Below are 23,024 nucleotides of genomic sequence, written 5' to 3' on the forward strand. Positions count from 1 at the left end.
TGCTCTCCACTGAGGCCAAGATGGCCTACCTCTTATCTTGCTTAGTGTTCATGAATTACAATAACCCTCTAACAGAGACCTCCAGCAGCAGGAAGGTATTGTCCTGGGTGGGAATCAGGCTCAAGCCTGGGATCCCAAAATATGATTTTTGAATTAGTCTATTTTATCCACTTCTGCTTTACACCTATACATTTTCAACACTAGGCCCACAATAGTAAAATTTAATAATCTGTTAGTATTCCCAGAGACACGGAGATTCAGCAAAAGAGGGGTCGGGGAGACATTTTAACATTAAAGGCTATTTGGAGAGGGAGTCTGGTGAGCTACTAGTCTTCCCTCAATCTCTCCTAATGTTTTTTTCATATGATTAATTTCTGAGCAGAAAAGCTCTTAAGACACCTGAACCAACATTATTTGTATCTTCTTTTGTAACTTGTGCTTGCCAAGTAGTAGTGTTTGGAGTTCTTTATCTCTGATATTTATTATAGGATTTATTGTATTGTCCAGTCTTTTTTGAAAACCACTTCCCTGGAACATAATGCATGATTGAGAGAGTGATTGCAAAAGGTATTTGTCATCTTGACTAAAAATACGGGATATTTTATGGAAAATATGTATGACATGCTACTGTACATTGCAAGTTACACAAATTTTACACTGTAATGGGAAGTTAAACCTCCTCTTTTTTTTTCTTTTCTTTTTTTTAAATTTCCCTATAGTAGTATATTCTGGTCCTTCATTCTGGGCTTTGGTAACCCTTCCTTTTTCATTATAAAATACAGTATAATTCCAGTTATCTGAATTCCTTTTATCTGAAAATCCTAGTTATCTGAAGCCACATTCTGTCCCCCATGTTGCCCTATATTAATCACCTGCTTTATCTAATCACTTAGTGCTAATCAACAGCTTTATATTTGTATAGTGGTTCTGAGCAGTTACCTGCAGTTACTGAAATGTAATCCTATTTCACCAGCAACAGCATATTGGCAGGACCATGTCAAAAAGAAAAAGATTTGTGCTGGATCTAAAGCAGAAGTATTAAGCAAACAGCAGCATTACTCCCTTCATTCCCCATATGATTATATCAGCAAAACTGCAGCTCAGAATAGCACTTCCATAATTTATCCAAGTACCTGGTGTGACAGGATTGGGCCAGATGGCTATAGGAGAGTAATCGAAGGTAGATATATTAGCTCCAGGCTAAGTAGGTCCCTTTTCCCTGGGTAAGGTAACAGGGAAGGTTCCAGAACAATCAGGAACATTCTGGAGACAATTAAGACAGGCTGATTAGAACACCTGCAGCCAATCAAGAAGCTGCTAGAATCAATTAAGGCAGGCTAATCAGGGCACCTGGGTTTTAAAAAGGAGCTCACTTCAGTTTGTGGTGTGTGTGTGAGGAACTGGAAGCAAGAGGCACTAGGAGCTTAGAGTGAGAACGCAGACTATTGGAGGACTGAGGTGTACCAGGAGGAAGGTCCTATGGTGAGGATAAAGAAGGTGTTGGGAGGAGGCCATGGGGAAGTAGCCCAGGGAGTTGTAGCTGTTGCACAGCTGTTCCAGGAGGCAGTCTAGACAGCTGTATTCCACAGGGTCCTGGGCTGGAACCCGGAGTAGAGGGTGGGTCCGGGTTCCCCTCAAACCTCCCAACTCCTGGTCAGACACAGGAGGAGTCGACCTGGACTGTGAATTCAGAAAAACGGCCAAGCTGGCGGCTGCGTTGAAGCTCCAAGGCGAACAAATGCGCCAATAAGCGCAAGACCCACCAAGGTAGAGCAGGAACTTTGTCACACTGGTTATCTGAAAGTTTTGGATGTGCCCTAGGCCATTTGGATAAATAGGAGTATACTGTACTCTTGAACTTTCTTCACTGAAAATATTAATTACTTGAATTCATATGCCTTTGAGTCCCCTATTTCCCTTTCTTCACTCTCTCCTGGATTACTAGAGAACTGATCAATAAGTGTCTATTCCTGTCACTGGTGTTGTATGTTATGTAGGTGGTCCACAGTCCACAATCAGTCACACCTCCAGCAGTGTCCTTGGGTCTGAGTTCAACTTTCTTGGAATATATCTCTCATTGGCAATGAAATTTTTAATATATATAGCATCCCCTTTAAACCAACCCTGTGAGGTGTTGAGGGTCCTTAGTGTCTCACAGAACAGGTGGCATATACACCCCACAGGTCCAGTGAGATATACATATTATAAATCCCCAGGGCCGGCCCACAACATTTTGGCATCTGAGTTGGAGAGCTCAAATGACGCCCCATGTCCCCTTGCTTGGGCCAAAACTTTGAAAGGTCTCAATTATGCCTTCTTCCTGTTCTACTCCTCTCATGGTACTGCTCTGCTACCTACCCCAATGAAGGAGAACTAACAACTTAAAATGCCTTGTTCCGAAATTTTAAGTAACACCTAACTTTCAAATGCCTGAACAGCAAATATAACTTTTCTTGTCTGCATAGTAAATACTGACATTTCTATCTGTTTGAATAATCAAAGGCTTTCCGTGCCTTCTTGGTTGCAAAGATTTGAACTGCTTCCTGTTGAAGGTCCACAGTCTGGGCCATCTCATGCTCTATTGAGATGGTTGCAAGGCCGACCAGCCTCTCCTGTGTCATTGTGGAGCGTAGAAGTGTTTTTATTAACTTCAGCTTTGAGAAGCTGCATTCTCCACTGGCAAATGTTACAGAAAGTGTTAGAAGTATGCGCAGAGCAATAAAAGCATTTGGAAAGAGGGTGGTCATCTTATTTGTGCACATACATTTCAGCAGGATCAATTCCAAAGGCTGTTCTGGAATATATCTTGAAAGGGCTTTCAGTTCACCACCTAAATCACTCTCATCAATATCATGCATGTCATCATTTGTCAACACTGTCTCTAGTGCCCTGCACGGCTGGTGTAGGTCTTCTTCAGGTATAGTGAGGAGTTTTGGAATATCATACAACATCCCAGATACACCGCTGTGTTCCTTAAGCTGCATGAAACGTTCTTCAGCTGACTTTATTGCACAATCTAGCATCTGGTTAAAGAATTCAACTTTGAATTGTTGTTTGGGGTCTCTTATGGGGTTATCCCAGGTCTCGTAATCAAAATGTCATCTTCTTCGATGACTCTTGTATTCTTGAATGGGTGGGAAAATAGCTTCAGTGTGAAGTTCCTCTGCCAACTTTTGTGCACTCTTCAGAACATTTTGAAATCCCTCATCTGACTGGTAAGACTGTAGCTATGACTTTGCTTTGTCCAGTTGTTCCATTCCTCTAGATATATCAAGGTCAAAAACTTGGAGTCTCTTGCTTACAACATTTATTTCAAACAGTATGTCATGCCACAACACTAAGCCACACAGAAATTTGAAGTGATGTATATTTCTGGGTATTCCATTTCCCTCTGCCACTGTTCTCCCATGAACAGTTTCTGTCATAGCATTATCTTCCATAATGGCAACTATGGCATCATCTATCTTCCCAATTTGGTGTTTGATAGGCTTTATCGCCTCCACTCAACTTTCCCATCATGTGGCACTCAGTGATTTCAGTGTCAGAGAGGATGTTCCCAGATGTTGCTTCAAAATTTGCCACTGATGAGAAAAATACATAGATGCTTTGAATTACATTAAAAAATTCCGCAGCCTCACTAGAAGCTGATGCTGCATCACTGACCACCAAGTTCAATGAAAGAGAACTGCATGGGACAAAAAAAGCTCGAGGGTTTAACTCTCGAATCTGTGTCTGCACTCCTCTCTTCTTTCCTCTCATGTTGGCATCATTATTGTAGCCCTGACCTCTCATGTCAGCTATCTCAATTCCCATATCTTCCAGCTTTTTAAGAAGCAGTAGTATCAATGCCAATAAATTGTAGAAAATGCTTTGACAGTCACCATTGCAGGGACATTTTCACTAGGTTCTGTGGTTGTTACAAAATGCGCCATTAAAGTAATTTGTTCCATATGGCTGATGTCAGGTGTGCATTCCAGAATAACAGAGTAATATCTTGCTGACTTCAGATCTGCGACAATCTTCTCTTTGACTTTTTTCAGAGTAGCAGCTGTGTTAGTCTGTATTCGCAAAAAGAAAAGGAGTACTTGTGGCACCTTAGAGACTAACAAATTTATTTGAGCATAAGCTTTGTTAGTCTCTAAGGTGCCACAAGTACTCCTTTTCTTCTTTGACTTTTGTTGCCAGTAACAGTATGATCTCATTTTGAATTGTTTTTCCAAGGTAGTCATGTGTGTACATGTCTTGGGTGGTGACTCTTCTTAGATGCTCCTGGAGTACAGCATCAAACTCAGCCATCAGCTCCACAATTTTAAGGAAGTTTCCATTGTTTGGCACATACAGCTGATCTGAAGTGCCTCACAATGCTAGGTTTTGGGTAGAAAGCATTCTCACAATGGCAATGAGCCTTTTCAGAACACTTTGCCAGTAAAGAGACTCTGATGCAATCTTCTCTTGATGCTGATCATCTCTGGTGGCCTTTAACCTTAGTCTCATCTCAAGCTCTTTCCACCTGTGGAATGCTCTCTGGTGATTTGCTGCTTTCTCATGGCATGCCAGATTTCTAGCCAGATTTTTCCAGTCCTTTGTTCCTGTAGAACCCAATGTGGCTGGAACATTAGACTGGCAGACTTTGCAACAAAAACAGTATGCAGCATTCTGGGTTTTTGAGTACACAAGCCATGGCCTCTCCATTTTGTCGCCATTGGGGATTTCACGCCAGTAATGTGTTGGATGGAAACTTCTATTTTCATTGTCTTTGGGGAACATGAAGTTTTTCACTTGTTGTGGCCCAGGCAATACAAGGAAGTCCCTTTGGCTACTGTTCAAGTGGGTCCTCAGTCCTGGATCATCTAGACTTAAGGAACTAACCTCAGCAGCAGCTGTTTCTTGCGCCTCCACCACACTCTTCTCTGATCTACGCTTTTTTTCAGGAATGTGCATGGTTACATCCATTTCAGATGGAGATATGGATGTTGCAGGAGTTGTCAGGTCACCTCCACCCTGATTAACTGGAAGATCAGGCATCTCCTCACCACTCACATCCTCACTGGGGCCGGAAGGCTCACCGTGAGCATTTTTGTCTGAGTATCTCAGGAGAGCTCCTTCCTGCTTAGATAGAAAAGCTTCCTTTGCTTTCTTTTTCTGAATGCTGCCTCAGAGGGGCTTTCTTCTTTCACTCATGACTCCTGTTCTGTGCCAGCTATAGTGGCTCTCAACACTCAATTGAAGGGGACAAATAAGCAGGCTGGTAGCAGGGCCTGAGTGAGGGAAGCATCTTAAGGGCCTAACTGGCTCCTACTACTTCAGTTGACTACCTGATCTCCTCAAGTAGGTTCAGGGAAGCAGCAGGAAACAGGAAGCTGCCTGAGAAGCTGGGATTAATCAGTCCAGGCTCCTGGGGGTGCTAGAGAGGTACATAAGAGGCTCCTCCTATCTCTCCCTGCAGCTCCTGCTACTTTTTGTTATTCCCTCTTACCCTTTCTCCTGCCTGCCTGTTATGTCTCTTGTACCCTCCTTCCTCCAGCACAGCATTCCACCATCTCTGCGCATCTAGAGCGGAGAGAATACATATGCACCAGCAACAGACACAATTTTCTACACTCTGGGCCCTAGTGGTGCCCCCTCACAGTCTGGCACCTGAGGCGGCCACCTCAGTTTGCTTCATTGTAAGGCCAGCCCTGTAAATCTGTAGGAAAGCTGAAATTCAGTCTCAAGCGCACTCTTTGGGGACCCATGGCCTATGTACCTCCTGCATGGCATTATTTTATTTAGAGTCTGGAATCCCAAAATGTTCCAGCTGCTTCAGAAGAGATCTCACAACCCCTGCCCAAAGAGTTTACAATTAGCTTTTAAGATAAAACCGTCAGTGAAGGTGACAGACGGTAGGAAGTGGGAGGAAGTGAGGAAGGATGAAGGGTACAGAAATATGACCATGTGGTTACTGACATTGGGCATGTGCAAATCTTAGTTGTTCAGTCAAGGTTTTTACTTGAATAAAAATATATTTACATGCAGGGAACATGGGTGAAAGAGAGAAAATAATCCAGCTTTGTGCCTCAGAGTGCACGCAAAGCATATACAAACCACCTATTTTGATAATCCTGTCATACCTTTTGCTGCACCGACCGTTATTTGAAAATGTATATATTTTGTCTGTTCACTGTTCTGTCTGACTTTCTAAGATGTAACATCTCAATTTTTACAGATCAATGGTGCATGTTCTGCTTATCTGTCCATCATAGACCCTCACCCTGAGGTGAGACTAGTTAGAGCAATATTATTTTAATTTATTGTTTTTCAAGTGCCATTAAATAAGCAATCTGGTGTCTGAGTTCACGTTTTCTTTTCAATAGGCATCTAGTGCACTGGAAGAACTTTGCTTTATGGTCATGGGATTTCTACAGAAACCTCAGGTAGTGCAAATTTAAAACTATTTTACATTTCTGAAGCATGATTTTCAGTATACTAGCTGCTAGAAACTTTAGAATAAATTGAGGATCTATGCAAACAGTAATTATCCCCAGCTTTCTGAGCGGGGCAGTCCTTGGATAACCGTGGATACTAGCTTGCCACAGCCTCCAGCTCCATGTTGTGTAGTTATGATGGTGCTCAGGTCCTGGAGCAATAGTATAAATCCATATCTCCTTCACTCTGCAATGCCTTATGGACCTCATCCAAAGTCCACTGAATCCATCTGAAAGACTGATTAGCTTTGGACCATTTGATTAGCTTTGGACCAAGCCCTATGTTTGGAAAACAATCTCTCTCCATTTGGAATATACAGTCTATGGCGTTTTTGTAGCTTGTTGTTTAGGAATTAACTAGTTTCCTTAAGTTACCTGGGAGGGGAGTCTCCTGTCCTCCCCACATTGGTACTTTACTTTTACTGGAGAATGGGGCCTCATACCTTGCTGAATCATTAAAACATGAACTCCTTTAAGTCTATTAGTGTTAAAGCAATAAAGTTCTCCTATTCTGAATAGTGGAAAGAAGAAAGTGACCCAGTAGTAGCATGTTAATGATTGTAAAGAAATGTATTTAATGACTAAAAAAGGATTTATTTAGTCAAGTTTTCTGGTGGAAAGCAATCAGTATACAATACAGTTTTTGAAAGCAGCAGTTAACCACATTATATTTCTTGGATTGTCAAATTATCAGAAGAGTAAAATGTTCCAAGAAAGAACCAAGATATTTAATGTTACTAAAACTGACCTTGGCTTGTTTTAGAAATTAAAGCATATATACCAATTATTGTTCCCACAGGGTTTAGAGGAAAAAGACAACACCAAAAGGGTAAGATGGTTGTACATATTTTTGGTCACACTTATATTGTCAAGAAAACCATAACCATTAACCTGTCTTGTAGTAAAATCCCACTTTTAATTTTTTCTGAACAGTTCTTATTTCATTATTCTAAGACTCATGACTCGGGCAATTCAGACAGCATGGTAAGTTTTGCCACCCCTCTTTGTGAGTACATGTGTGCTTGTACTTAAAAACAAGGCAGTATTCCTTTAGCAGTAGTCTTGGTAGTCTCTCCAGCTGGAGATCAAGTTAATAATTTGGAGGTTTTTTTTAAGACATAATATCCTTAATACTGTACATTTAAACAAAATAAAGGAATATCCAGGGAATGGTGCCTGTCTGAACATTGTAACTTCAAAATCTAGGAAGGGGGCCACAAGACACTTGTTTATCCTAGAAAAAATAAAACCATGTTCATTTCTGGTATTTTATAAACAGCATATCTAATATAATTAGATGTTGAAATTAAGATCTCATGTGCCTGATCCTCAGCTAGCATTGACTGGTGGTGTTCCACCAAAGTCAATGGAGCTATGCTGATTTATACTAATTGAGGGGGTGATCTTAAATGTTGAAAACTGTTAAATATATCGAAGCATTTTAGAATCTTTTATTTTGACTAAGATTTTTGGATTTCACAGTAAACAAAAAAATAGAATCAAATATCCTAATGTTTGATGTTTAAAAATTTCTCATCACTCAGACTACATTTTGATCAGCTCTTGCTTTTAAAGTGCAGACATAAGATATTTGTTTTCTATGTGCAACCATGCTCTTTCATTGTGCACCACTGCATTTTGAGTGTAATATTCAGACTTTTCACTTTTTGGTAATCATTCTGTCATGTTTATAGTCACTGTTGTCTTGCTCTATATGTTTCCACTGGGAATACGCTGCATCATCTAGATTATACTGCTAGAACACAGTACAAGTTATTTTCTAACCCTCCAGTGAAAGTGTTAAAGCTATAGGCAATACGTTTCCTGGTTTATCATCCATAGACCCAATACAGCTTAGTTTAGTGATAGCACTTTGCTAGCTGCTTTGGGACTTTATTTGCTCATGTTTAGGTTTGACACTTTTTCTACTGCATGAAATGCTATTTTCTTTAAGCACCTGCTCTGTTTCTGTACCCTACAAATGTAGGAAAATGACTGTCGTTTTGCTTATTAACTCTGCTGTAACTGATTAAGTTACTATTGTAACAAATGACCTCTTTTGCACTTTGTATAAAAGTAATCAGATATGCACTGTTTTTCTATGTTGTGGAACCCTGTTCCCCTTGTTTAAACAAGGGGATCAGTTTGGTCTTAGATTTATTTCTCGGAACATGTTACTCCTTATGTAATAATTCATATTGAGGCTTTGATCTCTCAAGCCTTGATCCTTTGATTCCCTGCATGGGGCCCCACTGAGTTAGACAGGGTTCAGTGCAAGCACATCAGTGTGCCTGAGCACGTGACTTGCAGACTCTGGGCCTTAGTTTGTCTTTCCTGAAACTAATAGGACGACCTGCCGATTTTACTTCAAATACATATCTATCCTGGCAGAAACACTACTAGAAATTACTTTAATAGAACACCACTTTTATTTCTGTAATTCAAACTATTTTAAAGCAAAAATTAACCTTGAGTGCCAGGAAATTTGAAGCTATTACAATAGCAGATTAGAAACAGTAGTAATCAGAAACGGAGAATGAAAGCTTCCCAAAAATGTTCTCTGCACAGTTCACTATATTAAAATCAGAGCTAGCAGTGCACTCACAAAGGCTGATTGAAGTCAGAATTGGGACTTGCCCCTAACAAAACAATATACAGAGTAACCTATAACGAACACAGTAGAGGAGATTCACTTCAGTGCTCTAGGAGGGGTATGTATTCCATACTGTATCTTTCAGGTATAAATTCAGAGTACCCACAAAGTTATCAGTTAACATCTTCAGTCCTTTGTTTTGCATGTTTTGTCCATAATCCAGTAGTATAGTAAGAGACATTCTTTGCATCACAAGACCAGGATTTCATTGTTGCTCATGTGTCTGTGTTCATGTCCTCTCAGTCGTCTGTCCTGCATCCTTTGCTGCAACTTGTTCCCCAACTTCATGAGAGAAGATTGAAGAGATACAAAGCAGACGTATGTAACTTTAAACTATGTATGTTTGCTGTGACTGCTGGTGCCTGGGGTGGGGGCCCCACACTGAGAATGCTCAGTCAAGTCAAACTGCAAAGAATGGGGCAGACGATGCCCAAAACTGATAGTTATTCTAATAATTAGATTCATTAAGGCAGCAACAAAACAGCTTCTACAATACATCTCTGGTTACCCCAAAGCCAGAAATACAGTTCCCTTTAAAGCAATCCAGCCTTGGGCTCCCACCCACAAAGCCAAGTCAAATATGATGAGGATTACTGAAAATCTTGTCCATCATATATAAAAAGTTCTACCAATCCCAAGGGATTGGACACATTACCCACTAGGTCAATGAATGTTTCAGATCTTATCCATATACATGCTTACAGCCAATTCTTATTAACTAAACTAAGATTAAAAAGAAAAGAGTATTGTGATTAAAAGATTATACATACAGATATGAATAAAGTTATGTCAGTTTCATAATAAGGATGGTGAGCTGCTGAGTTGCAAGAGGTTCTTTCCAGAATCACAGGTTTCAGAGTAGCAGCCGTGTTAGTCTGTATTCCAATGAAGTGAGGTGTAGCTCACGAAAGCTTATGCTCTAATAAATTTGTTAGTCTCTAAGGTGCCACAAGTACTCCTTTTCTTTTTCCAGAATCAGTTCATCAGGTTATAGTCCAAATAGGCGGTCCATATATAGAGTTCAAGTTCTTCCATGAGAATTGGCAGGGTAATCTAGACTGGAGCTGGAGACCTCAGTCTTGCGACTCAGACTTCTCCTGACCAAGCTTAAGCAGATCTGAGATATAGGATTGAGGCCTTAGAATTCTTATAGATACAGTGGTTTGAGCATTAGCTTGCTAAACCCAGGGTTGTGAGTTCAATCCCTGAGGGGGCCATTTGGGGCAAAAATTGGGGATTGGTCCTGCTTTGAGCAGGGGGTTGGACTAGATGATCTCCTGAGGTCCCTTCCAACCCTGATATTCTATGATTCTACTCAGAATGGAAACATGAAATCTAAATCTGGCAGGCTATTGATAGCCTCTTGCCAGCAGGCATTCCTTGGGTGAAGCATTGTGGCTTTGAAGTAAAGCCTCCTATTTCTGATGTACACAGAGATAATTGCATTCATCAGCATAAGCATCCATAAGCAGTTCACTACAAATTTCAAAGAGAAATAGATTACACCCAAGTTTCTTCTAAATGATAATATTCCCTTTTAATCTCTGAATCAATAGAATACAGTAACAAACAGGAACCATCTGTTACAATGACAGGTTTCAGAGTAGCAGCTGTATTAGTCTGTATTCGCAAAAAGAAAAGGAGTACTTGTGGCACCTTAGAGACTAAAATTTATTTGAGTTTAAGATTTTGTGAGCTACAGCTCATTTAATCGGATGCATTCAGTGGAAAATACAGTGGGGAGATTTATATGCACAGAGAACATGAAACAATGGGTGTTACCATACACACTGTAAGGAGAGTGATCACTTAAGATGAGCTATTACCAGCAGGAGAGCGGGGGTGGGGGGGGAAGACAATCTTTTGTAGTGATAATCAAGGTGGGCCATTTCAGCAGTTGACAACAACATCTGAGGAACAGTGCGGGGGGGGGGGAATAAACATGGGGGAAATAGCTTTACTTTGTGTAATGACCCATCCACTCCCAGTCTCTATTCAAGCCTAAGTTAATTGTATCGTTGACTCCAAGGAGAGACTGCTGAATTGGAATTAATTAACTTAGGCTTGAATAGAGACTGGGAGTGGATGGGTCATTACACAAAGTAAGGTTTCAGAGTAGCAGCCGTGTTAGTCTGTATTCGCAAAAAGAAAAGGAGTACTTGTGGCACCTTAGAGACTAAAATTTATTAGAGCATAAGCTTTCGTGAGCTACAGCTCACTTCATCGGATGCATTTGGTGGAAAAAACAGAGGAGAGATTTATATACACACACAGAGAACATGAAACAATGGGTTTATCATACACACTGTAAGAAGAGTGATCACTTAAGATAAGCCATCACCAGCAGCAGGGGGGGAAGGACACAAAGTAAAACTATTTCTCCATGTTTATTCCCCCCCCCCCACCATTCCTCAGACGTTCTTGTCCTCAAATGTCTTGTCTTGGAAATGGCCCACCTTGATTATCACTACAAAAGGTTTTCTTTCCCCCTCTGCTCTCCTGCTGGTAATAGCTCATCTTAAGTGATCACTCTCCTTACAGTGTGTATTGTAACACCCATTGTTTCATGTTCTCTGTGTGTATAAACCTCCCCACTGTATTTTCCACAGAATTCATCAGATTAAGTGAGCTGTAGCTCACGCAAAGCTTATGCCAAATAAATTTGTTAGTCCCTAAGGTGCCACAAGTACTCCTTTTCTTTATCTGTTACAATGTTAACCTCTAACAAGATATAGGTAACCAGACAAATAAGATCACTAACAATACAAGACTGCATTTCAAAGCTCCAGTCTAACATGGCTTCGTTAGCTATTTATAAGGAATGGACCTAATTACCATTTATAATACTTTTCTAATATGTCTTTAAAGGTATCATTTGGGTCATTTAGCCTGCTCGTTGTGTAATCCTTTCTTGCTCAGTGTCACACTTGCACTCCTATGTTGTGTGGTTTCATTACTTCTTTCTGAAAACATCCTATTTAAGTGTTTCTGATCATAGCATTTTTTTCAAGGTGCACCTCCACATCAGTATGCTATTTAAGTGAGGTTTTATATGTTCTATTTACTGGAAAATACTCATGCACCTTCGATGCTTAACATTTTTAAAAGAACTAAAACAAGTTTAATAAGTAGTGCCCAAAAAAAGGAACAATGACAGATGCCATATCCGGTATAATGAATCTAGACGTTTTATACAGTTTTTAAAATCTCAGACAAGTGTTGTGCTATCATGTAGCTTAATTTTGCCTAAGGGCTCTTTTTCTTTTACAAGACTGAACAATGTCTGCTTATTAAAATGTATTTATAACTTAAACACTTGTAACATCAAGAATTGTCCTAGTAATTACAGACAGAAATATTGCTTAATTTAAGGCACAGAAAATTCCCTCTTAATTTTTTCTTAGAGCCTCAAGTCTTATTTTTCTGAGCTATAGAAACATGGCCTTTGAGAATAGATTCTCTTGCTTTGTGCCTCTATTTTTAATAAGCTTGTTAAAAAAAATTAGCTATTGTAAACTGATCCAAGATAAATAGGTAAGAGCAAAATAGTACAAAGTTTAGTCTAAATCTCCTCTTGCTTACATTAGTGTAAATTGGGAGTAATGTCTTTGAATTCAAAGGTGTAAACACTGGAGTAAAACAAGTACAAGTGAGAGGAGAATCAAGCTATGGACATTTTTCTCCCAAATAAAACTCTTAATTCCACATCTTATTTTTAGACTTGAAGTACAATTAATCCATTAGATGTTTTGCAGACTAAAATATTTTTTATAGGAATCTAATAGAAATAACAGAATCATTTAAAAAATATTCCTGATATTATTATTATGGCATACTCACAGTCAGAGCATGTATGTGCACATTTTCACCCTGCCCCATCTCAAGGTACTCTATTGAAGGGTTTCTTTCATTCAGTCTAGGATTTGTCTGTCCTGGTTCCACAGTTTTGTGTTGCTTCCAAGGTTTAGCCTCCAGCCAGGTCACCTGTCAATCCATTCCCCTTCTAGGGTTAACAGAAGCATCCAAATAAGAAAACTCAGTCTAGTGGTCTCTAAGCTCAGTCCTTGGCCTCTGTCTGGGACTCATAGTTCTTGGCCTCTTTCACTCTTGATGCCTGTACTTCCCTTCTTGGTCTAGGGAAGAGGTAAGGGAACCCAGGCCCACCCTTTCCTCTGGGATCCAGCCCAGGGATCTTGTTTTACAACTATACACTTCAGTCCCTTTGCCACTCCTATCTTTGCCCTTTACCAGGTCTTTACAAGGTCCCCATCTTGGACTTGTGGCTCCTCATGGCTTCTTCTTAGCCAGCTACAGAGGTGCTTTCTCTCCCAGCAGCTGGGATGTACTGTATTTCAAACAGTTCCCTGGTCTCTTACCTTAAGGCAATTGGTATCTCCCTCCTTCAGGGTCTGGGGTTGTGTTTCAGGCAGTCTTTGACTCTTGCCTTGTGGCTGTCAAGATCTCTTTCCTTTAAACAGGAGTTCTTGCAACTCTCTTCCTCCAAGCTGCAGCTTAGGCCAGCTGTAGAGCCTAGTCAGCTTCTCCTTCAGCCAGATCCTTTTTCCTGATTAGCCCTCCAATTTAGCAGGTCAACCTTCTCCTGCCAGTCCTTGCCTTGCTAAGAGGCAGGAGGCAGTATATGCTGGTCCCTTTCCTAGAGCTCATCCCAATTGGCTGGGAGAGTGAGGCACTTTGCCCTATCCACTCTGCAAGGCTCCTGGGACCTTAAAGAGACAGTAATGGGATTCTTTCTAAACACTACATATTTCTGGGACCATTTCCTCTCTCCCAAAGCCTCCTTGGTCTTTGCCTATGAGATGTCTCAAAATCTTAAAGGGGTGGTGGCTTTTAACGGGGCCACTGTCCTTAAGGGGAGCAGATCATTCTGTCACAAATATGTAGATGGGTTCTATCCTGAAAGTTACTGGGAAATCTCAAATCCTAATGAAGCCATTTGAGCACATCAACAGTCAGCACCTTGCTGAATCAGGTCCTTTAATTCTTGCATATCTCTTAACTCTGTATATATACTCTGGGAATGTTGTAAAATTAATGTTTCTGTTGGGCACATTGTTATATTATTTTTGTTACCAATTTAGATTCCAAATCTATAAACACATACTCATGTACTTAACTTTAGAGATTTGAGTAGCCCCATTGACTACAGTGGGACTTGTCCCTTTCCTTCATGCATTATTTATGAAGCATTTTCAGATGCTGTTCTTGGAAAAATTGCACTATGCTACTTTCTTGAATAAAGCTAATAATTGGTTAAAAACTGTCTTCACAGTGAAAGTAGAAAAAAATGTTCTGTTCATTTTTATTTCACTAACATTATTCATAATGGAACCATGTATCAAGATAGTGAGTGCCAGAAGTCCTTTACCACTTTTGGATTCTAATCAGATTAAATCAATAGGACCATAGTTCTGAAGTCTTTGAGCCTGATTCTGATTTTACTTAGGCTAGTGTTAAATAGGAGTAATTCCACAGCGTAAAAGTGTCATAAATTTGACCAGAATCCGTTCTTCTAATCTTCCCTAAATATAAGATGCTATCTCTTTTACACATTCCACAATATGTTCAGTTCAAAGAAAGAAACATCTGCCAAAAGAGGAATAACACCGCTTCTTCTACGGCATAAAGTATAATCAAATTGGACATTTTTGTGGTAAATATGAACTAGAGATGGTTCAATAACAGTACTCCAGAGTTGAACTCTGAATATAGTGAGTTTAGATTTGAGTTCACACTTGAAGCTTATCTTTGTTATGGGCTAAAAACTCTATAAATGGGTTAAATACTGATTCCCCAACACACTGAAGCTCAAGGAAGTTTAAATTGAGATCTTGATTTCAAACCCCTGCATTCTGGGGTGTTTGGACCTGGGATTTTGATTTTCCCCATTACAGAGAGATGAGACCTAACTTTCATCTAACACTTGTTTTACTTCTATTTCAGTTGAGCTATTCCTTATTTTTGTTGATGTGAAAGATGAATCAGGTACATGAAGGTCAGATTCAGGGTGTAATTAGTATAGTTGCTCAGTGTGGTGATACACTGAACCTCTGAAGTAATAGTAGCATGCCTGTGGAACCGTAACTCAGAGACGAACATTATAGGTGCATCATCTGCTAGGCCATTTAGGCTGTTGCCCTGGTGGGTCCCAATGTCCACTCAAAAACATGGCTAAAGTCATGGGTGGCGGATATCCTAGGCTGAGGGAGACTGTATCTCCCCAAACCGTGCTCCGCCCCCAAGTTCTGTCCCCCCTACCGCCCCCCAGCTTCCTGCTCGCCATGGCTCCAGTCTCCCAGTGGGTTGGCCCTGGTTTGGGCTGCGCTGCCCACCTTCCTGGCACTCTGGGGAACTAGCCTGGGGCAGGGGCCAGCGGCTACGGTGATGGGGGCTATTGGTTCTGGCGGGGGCATGGAATGGGCAGGGTCTTGGGCAGAAGAGGCAGGGCTGGGAGCTAGTCTCCCCCAGCTGGAGGTTCACACACTGCCCATGGCTAAAGTGAAGGCATATTTTTCTAGGGCTGGCAAGAAAGAGAAAGGTTGCAGATACGTTAGGTACAGTGTTTTAAGCAGTTATAACTTAGTGGGACAATAGCAGTTCCTATTTGGCCCCTCATGGTGGTGGTGGAGGGCACCAAGGTTTAGGTATCTTCTTGCCTAGTGTCTGCGTTGCCCTCCCCAGCCCAGTCTTCTATTCAAAATATGGCTGTCAAATGATTTTAAAAAATTAATAGTGATTAATTGTAGTTTTAATTACACTGTTAATAATAGAATACCATTTATTTAAATATTTTTGGATGTTACTTACTTCTGCACTGCTGCTGCAGCTCATGGTGCCTAGCACTCAGTCTGCGGCTCAAGGTGGACTCCATGTTGTTGCACAGGGGCTCACGGCCATCCCACAGCCTTCCTGGTGACGTCTGGCTCACCAGAGAGGCCAGCAGCAGCAGACAAGCTCCCCCTTTTTCCCAACCCCAGCTCAGTGGTGAATGGCTACATGGGCAGCAGACACCCGGACATCAGCTCCCACCCCTTGCTCTGCGCAGCAGAAGGGAGTATGGTTGCTACCTGTCTGTTTTTTACTTGAACAGTCTGGGTTTTGGCTTCTGTGTCTGTATGCCATTTAGGGTTTCCAGGTGCCCAGTTTTTGGGGACCTGGCAATTCTAAATGGCACCCCAACCAAAAGACCGGTTACGATGAGGCATGGGGAGGCACCAGATTACTAACTCGCACCAGCCCCTGCTCATCGGGGCAGACTTCAATGTGCAGGCAGGCTCCTTGAGACAAGTCAAAGACATGGGGAGGAGGGGTAGAGGAGCGAGTGATAGGAGTGTGACCTTGGGGGATGATGTGGAGAAAGGGTGGTTCCTGAGTGTTTTTTTTTCTATATCTGCCTTCTCTGCTGGTCACTTCCTGGGTCAGGGTCCTTCCTCCTACCTGTCCAGGGGAAAGAGAAGTACAGTGGGGAAAGGGTTGATGAGAACGGTAGTCTCCTGCTTAGCAGGTTCATCATACAGACCCATCTCTAGATAGGACTGTCCCTGTTCCTATATTGAAGCTATGTAAGGGAATATGTGATCTTCTTAAAGCCCCAGCTTCTGGAATCCTGTTAGGCTCTCAGATTCTTTCTTTCTTTCTTTACTAACCCTCATGGTTATGGAGAAAAACTTGAAAACCTGGACAATAGAGGCTCAAAAAGCAGAAGGAAAATAAAAACTCCAAATTTACTAATTTTTAAATCTCATTTTTATGCCAATCTCATGAATTTGGAATGCTTTGGGTTGGCAGTACTGTTTACTCCAGCCTTTGGATTACTATGCTATCCCAGCTATTGGTGCTGGAGGTGGAGCTGACCCTATTTGGATGGTGCTATATACTGATGTGATAAAGTGCATGTATTCACACAAGTTCCCCATCTTCAGGACTGTCTTGGATGGAGTTTTTTCTTTATGGCCTTATGAAGCAAGCTGGCCTTTTCCCAGAATGTATCCCTGATGCACAGACAGCATTTGTGGCATTTTCAGAGTTTCTGAGACCCAGAAGGCTATGCGTAACTTAGGATATGTCTATACATGGGAGTGTGCTTCCCCTGGGAGGGGCAAACTGCTTGATTACATCAAAGGCACTAGAATCATAGAATCATAGAATATCAGGGTTGGAAGGGACCCCAGAAGGTCATCTAGTCCAACCCCCTGCTCAAAGCAGGACCAAGTCCCAGTTAAATCATCCCAGCCAGGGCTTTGTCAAGCCTGACCTTAAAAACCTCTAAGGAAGGAGATTCTACCACCTCCCTAGGTAACGCATTCCAGTGTTTCACCACCCTCTTAGTGAAAAAGTTTTTCCTAATATCCAATCTAAACCTCCCCCATTGCAACTTGAGACCATTACTCCTCGTTCTGTCATCTGCTACCATTGAGAACAGTCTAGAGCCATCCTCTTTGAAACCCCCTTTCAGGTAGTTGAAAGCAGCTATCAAATCCCCCCTCATTCTTCTCTTCTGCAGACTAAACAATCCCAGCTCCCTCAGCCTCTCCTCGTAAGTCATGTGCTCTAGACCCCTAATCATTTTTGTTGCCCTTCGCTGTACTCTTTCCAATTTATCCACATCCTTCTTGTAGTGTGGGGCCCAAAACTGGACACAGTACTCCAGATGAGGCCTCACCAGTGTCGAATAGAGGGGAATGATCACATCCCTCGATCTGCTCGCTATGCCCCTACTTATACATCCCAAAATGCCATTGGCCTTCTTGGCAACAAGGGCACACTGCTGACTCATATCCAGCTTCTCGTCCACTGTCACCCCTAGGTCCTTTTCCGCAGAACTGCTGCCGAGCCATTCGGTCCCTAGTCTGTAGCGGTGCATTGGATTCTTCCATCCTAAGTGCAGGACCCTGCACTTATCCTTATTGAACCTCATTAGATTTCTTTTGGCCCAATCTTCCAATTTGTCTAGGTCCTTCTGTATCCTATCCCTCCCCTCCAGCGTATCTACCACTCCTCCCAGTTTAGTATCATCCGCAAATTTGCTGAGAGTGCAATCCACACCATCCTCCAGATCATTTATGAAGATATTGAACAAAACGGGCCCCAGGACCGACCCCTGGGGCACTCCACTTGACACCGGCTGCCAACTAGACATGGAGCCATTGATCACTACCCGTTGAGCCCGACAATCTAGCCAGCTTTCTACCCACCTTATAGTGCATTCATCCAGCCCATACTTCCTTAACTTGCTGACAAGAATGCTGTGGGAGACCGTGTCAAAAGCTTTGCTAACGTCAAGAAACAATACATCCACTGTTTTCCCTTCATCCACAGAACCAGTAATCTCATCATAAAAGGCGATTAGATTAGTCAGGCATGACCTTCCCTTGGTGAATCCATGCTGACTGTTCCTGATCACTTTCCTCTCCTCTAAGTGCTTCAGGATTGATTCTTTGAGGACCTGCTCCATGATTTTTCCAGGGACTGAGGTGAGGCTGACCGGCCTGTAGTTCCCAGGATCCTCCTTCTTCCCTTTTTTAAAGATGGGCACTACATTAGCCTTTTTCCAGTCATCCGGGACTTCCCCCGTTCGCCACGAGTTTTCAAAGATAATGGCCAAGGGCTCTGCAATCACAGCCGCCAATTCCCTCAGCACTCTCGGATGCAATTCGTCCGGCCCCATGGACTTGTGCACGTCCAGCTTTTCTAAATAGTCCCTAACCACCTCTATCTCTACAGAGGGCTGGCCATCTCTTCCCCATTTTGTGATGCCCAGCACAGCAGTCTGGGAGCTGACCTTGTTAGTGAAAACAGAGGCAAAAAAAGCATTGAGTACATTAGCTTTTTCCACATCCTCTGTCACTAGCTTGCCTCCCTCATTCAGTAAGGGGCCCACACTTTCCTTGGCTTTCTTCTTGTTGCCAACATACCTGAAGAAACCCTTCTTGTTACTCTTGACATCTCTTGCTAGCTGCAGCTCCAGGTGCGATTTGGCCCTCCTGATATCTTTCCTACATGCCCGAGCAATATTTTTATACTCTTCCCTGGTCATATGTCCAACCTTCCACTTCTTGTAAGCTTCTTTTTTATGTTTAAGATCCGCTAAGATTTCACCATTAATGGCTAGCCCCTCCTGCCATTCACACCTCCATGGCTACACTCTCTATATTTAGCAGACTAGCTCAATCAGATCATACCCCCAGCTTGAAGCATAAACATACACACCTTAGAAAACACCATCATAGTTAAAAATGCACTTCAGACAGGAAATAAAATCTCAACCACTTTTGTCAGCATATTTTCTTCTTCTGTGGACTAATTGGAACACTGGACTGTAACTATGCATAGTTGTCACTTTCCCTTTAAGTTTAGTACAAATTCAAAAATTGGAGGCCTTGTCAAAATTGTATAGACTCCACTGAGAACAGTCATTTGCATCCTGGAGGGCACATTCCTCTTCAGAGTTTTTAGGTCTTTTGAAAGACAATATATTTCATCCAGGGGGAACTTAAAAAATGCCTTTGATTAACTTGTTGCTGGCTAGCTTTCTAACTTACTAAAGAGACAACTGTTCTCAGCATCTGATATAGATTCTGCATCAGAGGCTTGAAAATGAGGAGGAAGTGATTGGGGAACAGTGAGCTTAAAAACAGATTTTTTTTTTTCCCCTTTTTTAAAGAAGCATCTCAAAGTATCTTAATGCATCAAAACACTCATAGCAGAATTAAGCATGAGTGCCTTACATTTTGGGGAGAAATATGTTATTCATTTATATTCATTCTTTATACAGAATTGTCTATGAAGATTTCTGTTTCTCCTTTATAAAGCTGTCGGTTTGTGGATCATGCATTTCAGTTTTTGCAAAGTTTTGCTACTCACAAATATGTCATGACAAAGAATTCAGATAATAGGGAAGCACACACTGCCCATTATGAAATGGTTGCTGTCTTAATAAAATGTTTGTATTTATATCCTTGCCCCTTTGATATTTTGGTTCTGAGAATATTGGCTCCATTTGCTTTTCTCCCAAGAGATCTAGAGATGATACACTGAAGATGTATAAAAACTACTTTAATAGTCAGTTGCCTTCTAAGAAGAAAAAGATAAACAATTTGTATGATATCATTCTAATGCAGTGACCTTTTAAAGTATATGGAAGATTCTCATCAGAGTGAACAATTTTTAAGAAGCAGGGAAGAGAAAGCTATCAATATGTTATAAATCACCTAATCTAAGAGAATTTTGATTATTTTAAATGTATTTTCATCAGTTGTTTGGAAACATGAACTACAAATGAAAATTTTTGGAAATGTATCAAAACAGAAAAGAAAAAATGTTGTAAAATCATCAGATTGATGGGGGAAGCAGAAAAATGGAGTAAAGAGACATCCTATGTCTGACTCAGGTGGCATAATGAAATTCAAATCTGGGCTAACAACTAGAACCAAAACAAGAATTAATATTAGGAAATAAAGTTAGATTTTTAAAAATGTAACAAGAAATAACTTAGTCTGTACTTCCTAGAAAACTGCAGAAGATTTCATGTTTTGTAAAATTCCCTAACTTCTTCAAAATGCTATAAAAGTATCTTAAAATGCTAACTCTGCTATACAAACCCCATACCTTTCCTAATAGATCTTCATAAATTGGAAAAAGATTATTGCATTTCTCTTCTTGGCAGGACTACAATATTAACATTTTAAACCAGTGAACTATGTTGTGTATATATCTCTTTCAAGAGTTCTGTACTTGATCTTCTACAGTAACTATTTCCTGGGAATTACAGATACAGCTCTGTAAATCTCAGGTTGTCTACTCTAGGTTTCCTGTAGCAGAGGACTTTTACATTTTAAGGCTCTGTCTATAGTGTGATGGGGCAAGGCTAAATGGCTATAGTAAAGTAGTGAGGAACAGGTATGTTAGCCCCAGGCTAAACAAATCCCTGGTACCATGGTAACCAAATGGCAGTTGCTCCAGGTTAATCAAGACACCTGGGGCCAATTAAGATCCTTCTAGAAAGCAGTGGAGATAGCTAGGTTGATTGGGACACCTGAAGCCAATCAAGGGCTGGCTGGAACTAGTTAAAAGCCTCCCAGCTAGTCAGTGAGGTGTGTGTGTGTGTGTGTGTGTATATATATATATATATATGTATATGTATATGTATATGTATATGTATATGTATATGTATATGTATATGTATATGTATATATAGAGCTGTAGGAGGAAGCCATACTGTTGGAGGAATTAAGCAGTACAAATCCATATCAGGTGTAAGGAAGGAGGCCCTGAGGTAACGGTGAAGGAGATATTGAGTGAGGGCTGCTGTGGGGAAGTGGCCTAGGGAATTGTACATGTCCTATTTCCAAAAAGTCAGCTACTATAGCTGCTACTATTAGGGTCTCTGGGGTGGAGCCTGGAGTAGAGGGCAGGCCTGGGCTCCTCCCTCCCCATCCCCAATTAATCACTGAGACTGGGAAAAAGACTGTGTGAGGGAGGGTTGCTTCTCCTCACCTCCCTTGCTGGCTTATGATGAAAATGGCTCAGTAAGCTGTGACCCTTGCCTCTAGAGAGAGAGAAGGGCAACATGGAGGGTCACAGTGAGCCTCTGAGGCTAGGGAAATCTGCCAGGAAATGTGGGATGCATGGAGACAGGGACAGAGCTTTGTCACAATAGTTATTGTCTAAATATCATCTTCAGACACTGAGAGAAGGAGCTTTTTGAAGCCCAAATCTTTGGGAAAGGATGGTGTGTCAATCTTGGGGCTTGTCTTACTTACACTACTTAACATTGGCTTAAGTGTGATCATTAACAGGCCATTGCTCCTTCAATTCAGATGTCCTTTTCTAACTTGGTCTCATTGTGGTGTTCTCTTAGAAAGGGGGACATTGAATGTTATCATTTGCCATGCATTTTTCTGAAACAGACATTATTTGTAAGGCAAAAAATGAAAAGTGATACATCATTTAATGATTTTTGATTTAACTATGTATTGGTAATGGGATAGGGCCAGGATTACCAGTGGCATTGCCTAGTTGGCATTTGTCCTGTTTGCTTTTGTCAACTGATCAAGTCAGAAAGAACAATTGTGACAAATGCCCACTTTTTTCCCCCCCAAAGTTTTTTTTCAAAAGCTTTAAAAAGGGACTGTCCCAGCCAGAATGGGATGTATGGTCACCCTACTGATGACAGGGAAGGACCCTCAGTCTATCTCTTAGTAGCTGTAGGTAGCTCAACTTTGCCACAAGGATTTCAGTATCTCTATCTTTTTACTCCTGGGAGGGGTGGAAATAAGATCTATGTCCCTTTATGGCAAGGATGTTTGGTAGGGGAGCTGGGCCCTCCCACTCCACTAGGCTCTGACCCAGAGCCCTATGAGAGGCAAACAATGTCAGAAACCAGGAAATGTCTGGGCCACTTCCTACCATCTCCAGCCTCACAGTCCATTTTAAAATATCAAAGGGAAAAAAATAAGGTAATTGAACCTTCAGCCTGGTGGGTCTCAGCTGGTAGTCTCTTCCTCCCAGGCAGAGACTTCTGTGGCAGCATAAGTCAGGAGCTCTCAGGGTAGATCTGTCCTATTCCCCCATCTCAGTTTGGCTCCTTTTTTAAGCTCTTTCCTCCAGCTGGAGTGTTCAGGAGGACAGTCAGCTGGGCCCAGAACTGCTCCTTATGCCTTCTATACATCTGAGTCTTCTTTATGTACACTCTGCTTTGCAGTAATTATTTTAACTTCTCAGTGCTCACTGGAAAAGGTCCTGCCTCCAATGGGCATTTTAGGATATGGAGCAATTCCAATTCTGCCTAGTTCAATTCAGAAATCAGAACAAGAGTGGAATTGGAAACCTTGTGTAGCGAAGGTGTTGTACTTACAGTACAGTCCATTTTCTGAAACAGAAATGCTGCA

General features: G+C 41.4%; 1 protein-coding gene across 1 annotated transcript in view; it reads left to right on the forward strand.

The window, feature by feature from the left end:
* The window catches only part of PDCL2 (phosducin like 2), a 96,182-nt gene that overhangs the window by 13,055 nt on the left and 60,103 nt on the right, over positions 1 to 23,024 (forward strand). Inside the window, exons 3-5 of the mRNA XM_043513792.1 lie at positions 6,206 to 6,256; positions 6,354 to 6,413; positions 7,264 to 7,293. Of these exons, the coding sequence (XP_043369727.1) occupies positions 6,206 to 6,256; positions 6,354 to 6,413; positions 7,264 to 7,293 (141 nt within the window). The remainder of the gene's footprint in view (positions 1 to 6,205; positions 6,257 to 6,353; positions 6,414 to 7,263; positions 7,294 to 23,024) is intronic.

Source organism: Dermochelys coriacea, chromosome 4 (assembly GCF_009764565.3).
Source record: "Dermochelys coriacea isolate rDerCor1 chromosome 4, rDerCor1.pri.v4, whole genome shotgun sequence".
Classification (NCBI taxonomy): Eukaryota; Metazoa; Chordata; order Testudines; family Dermochelyidae; genus Dermochelys; species Dermochelys coriacea.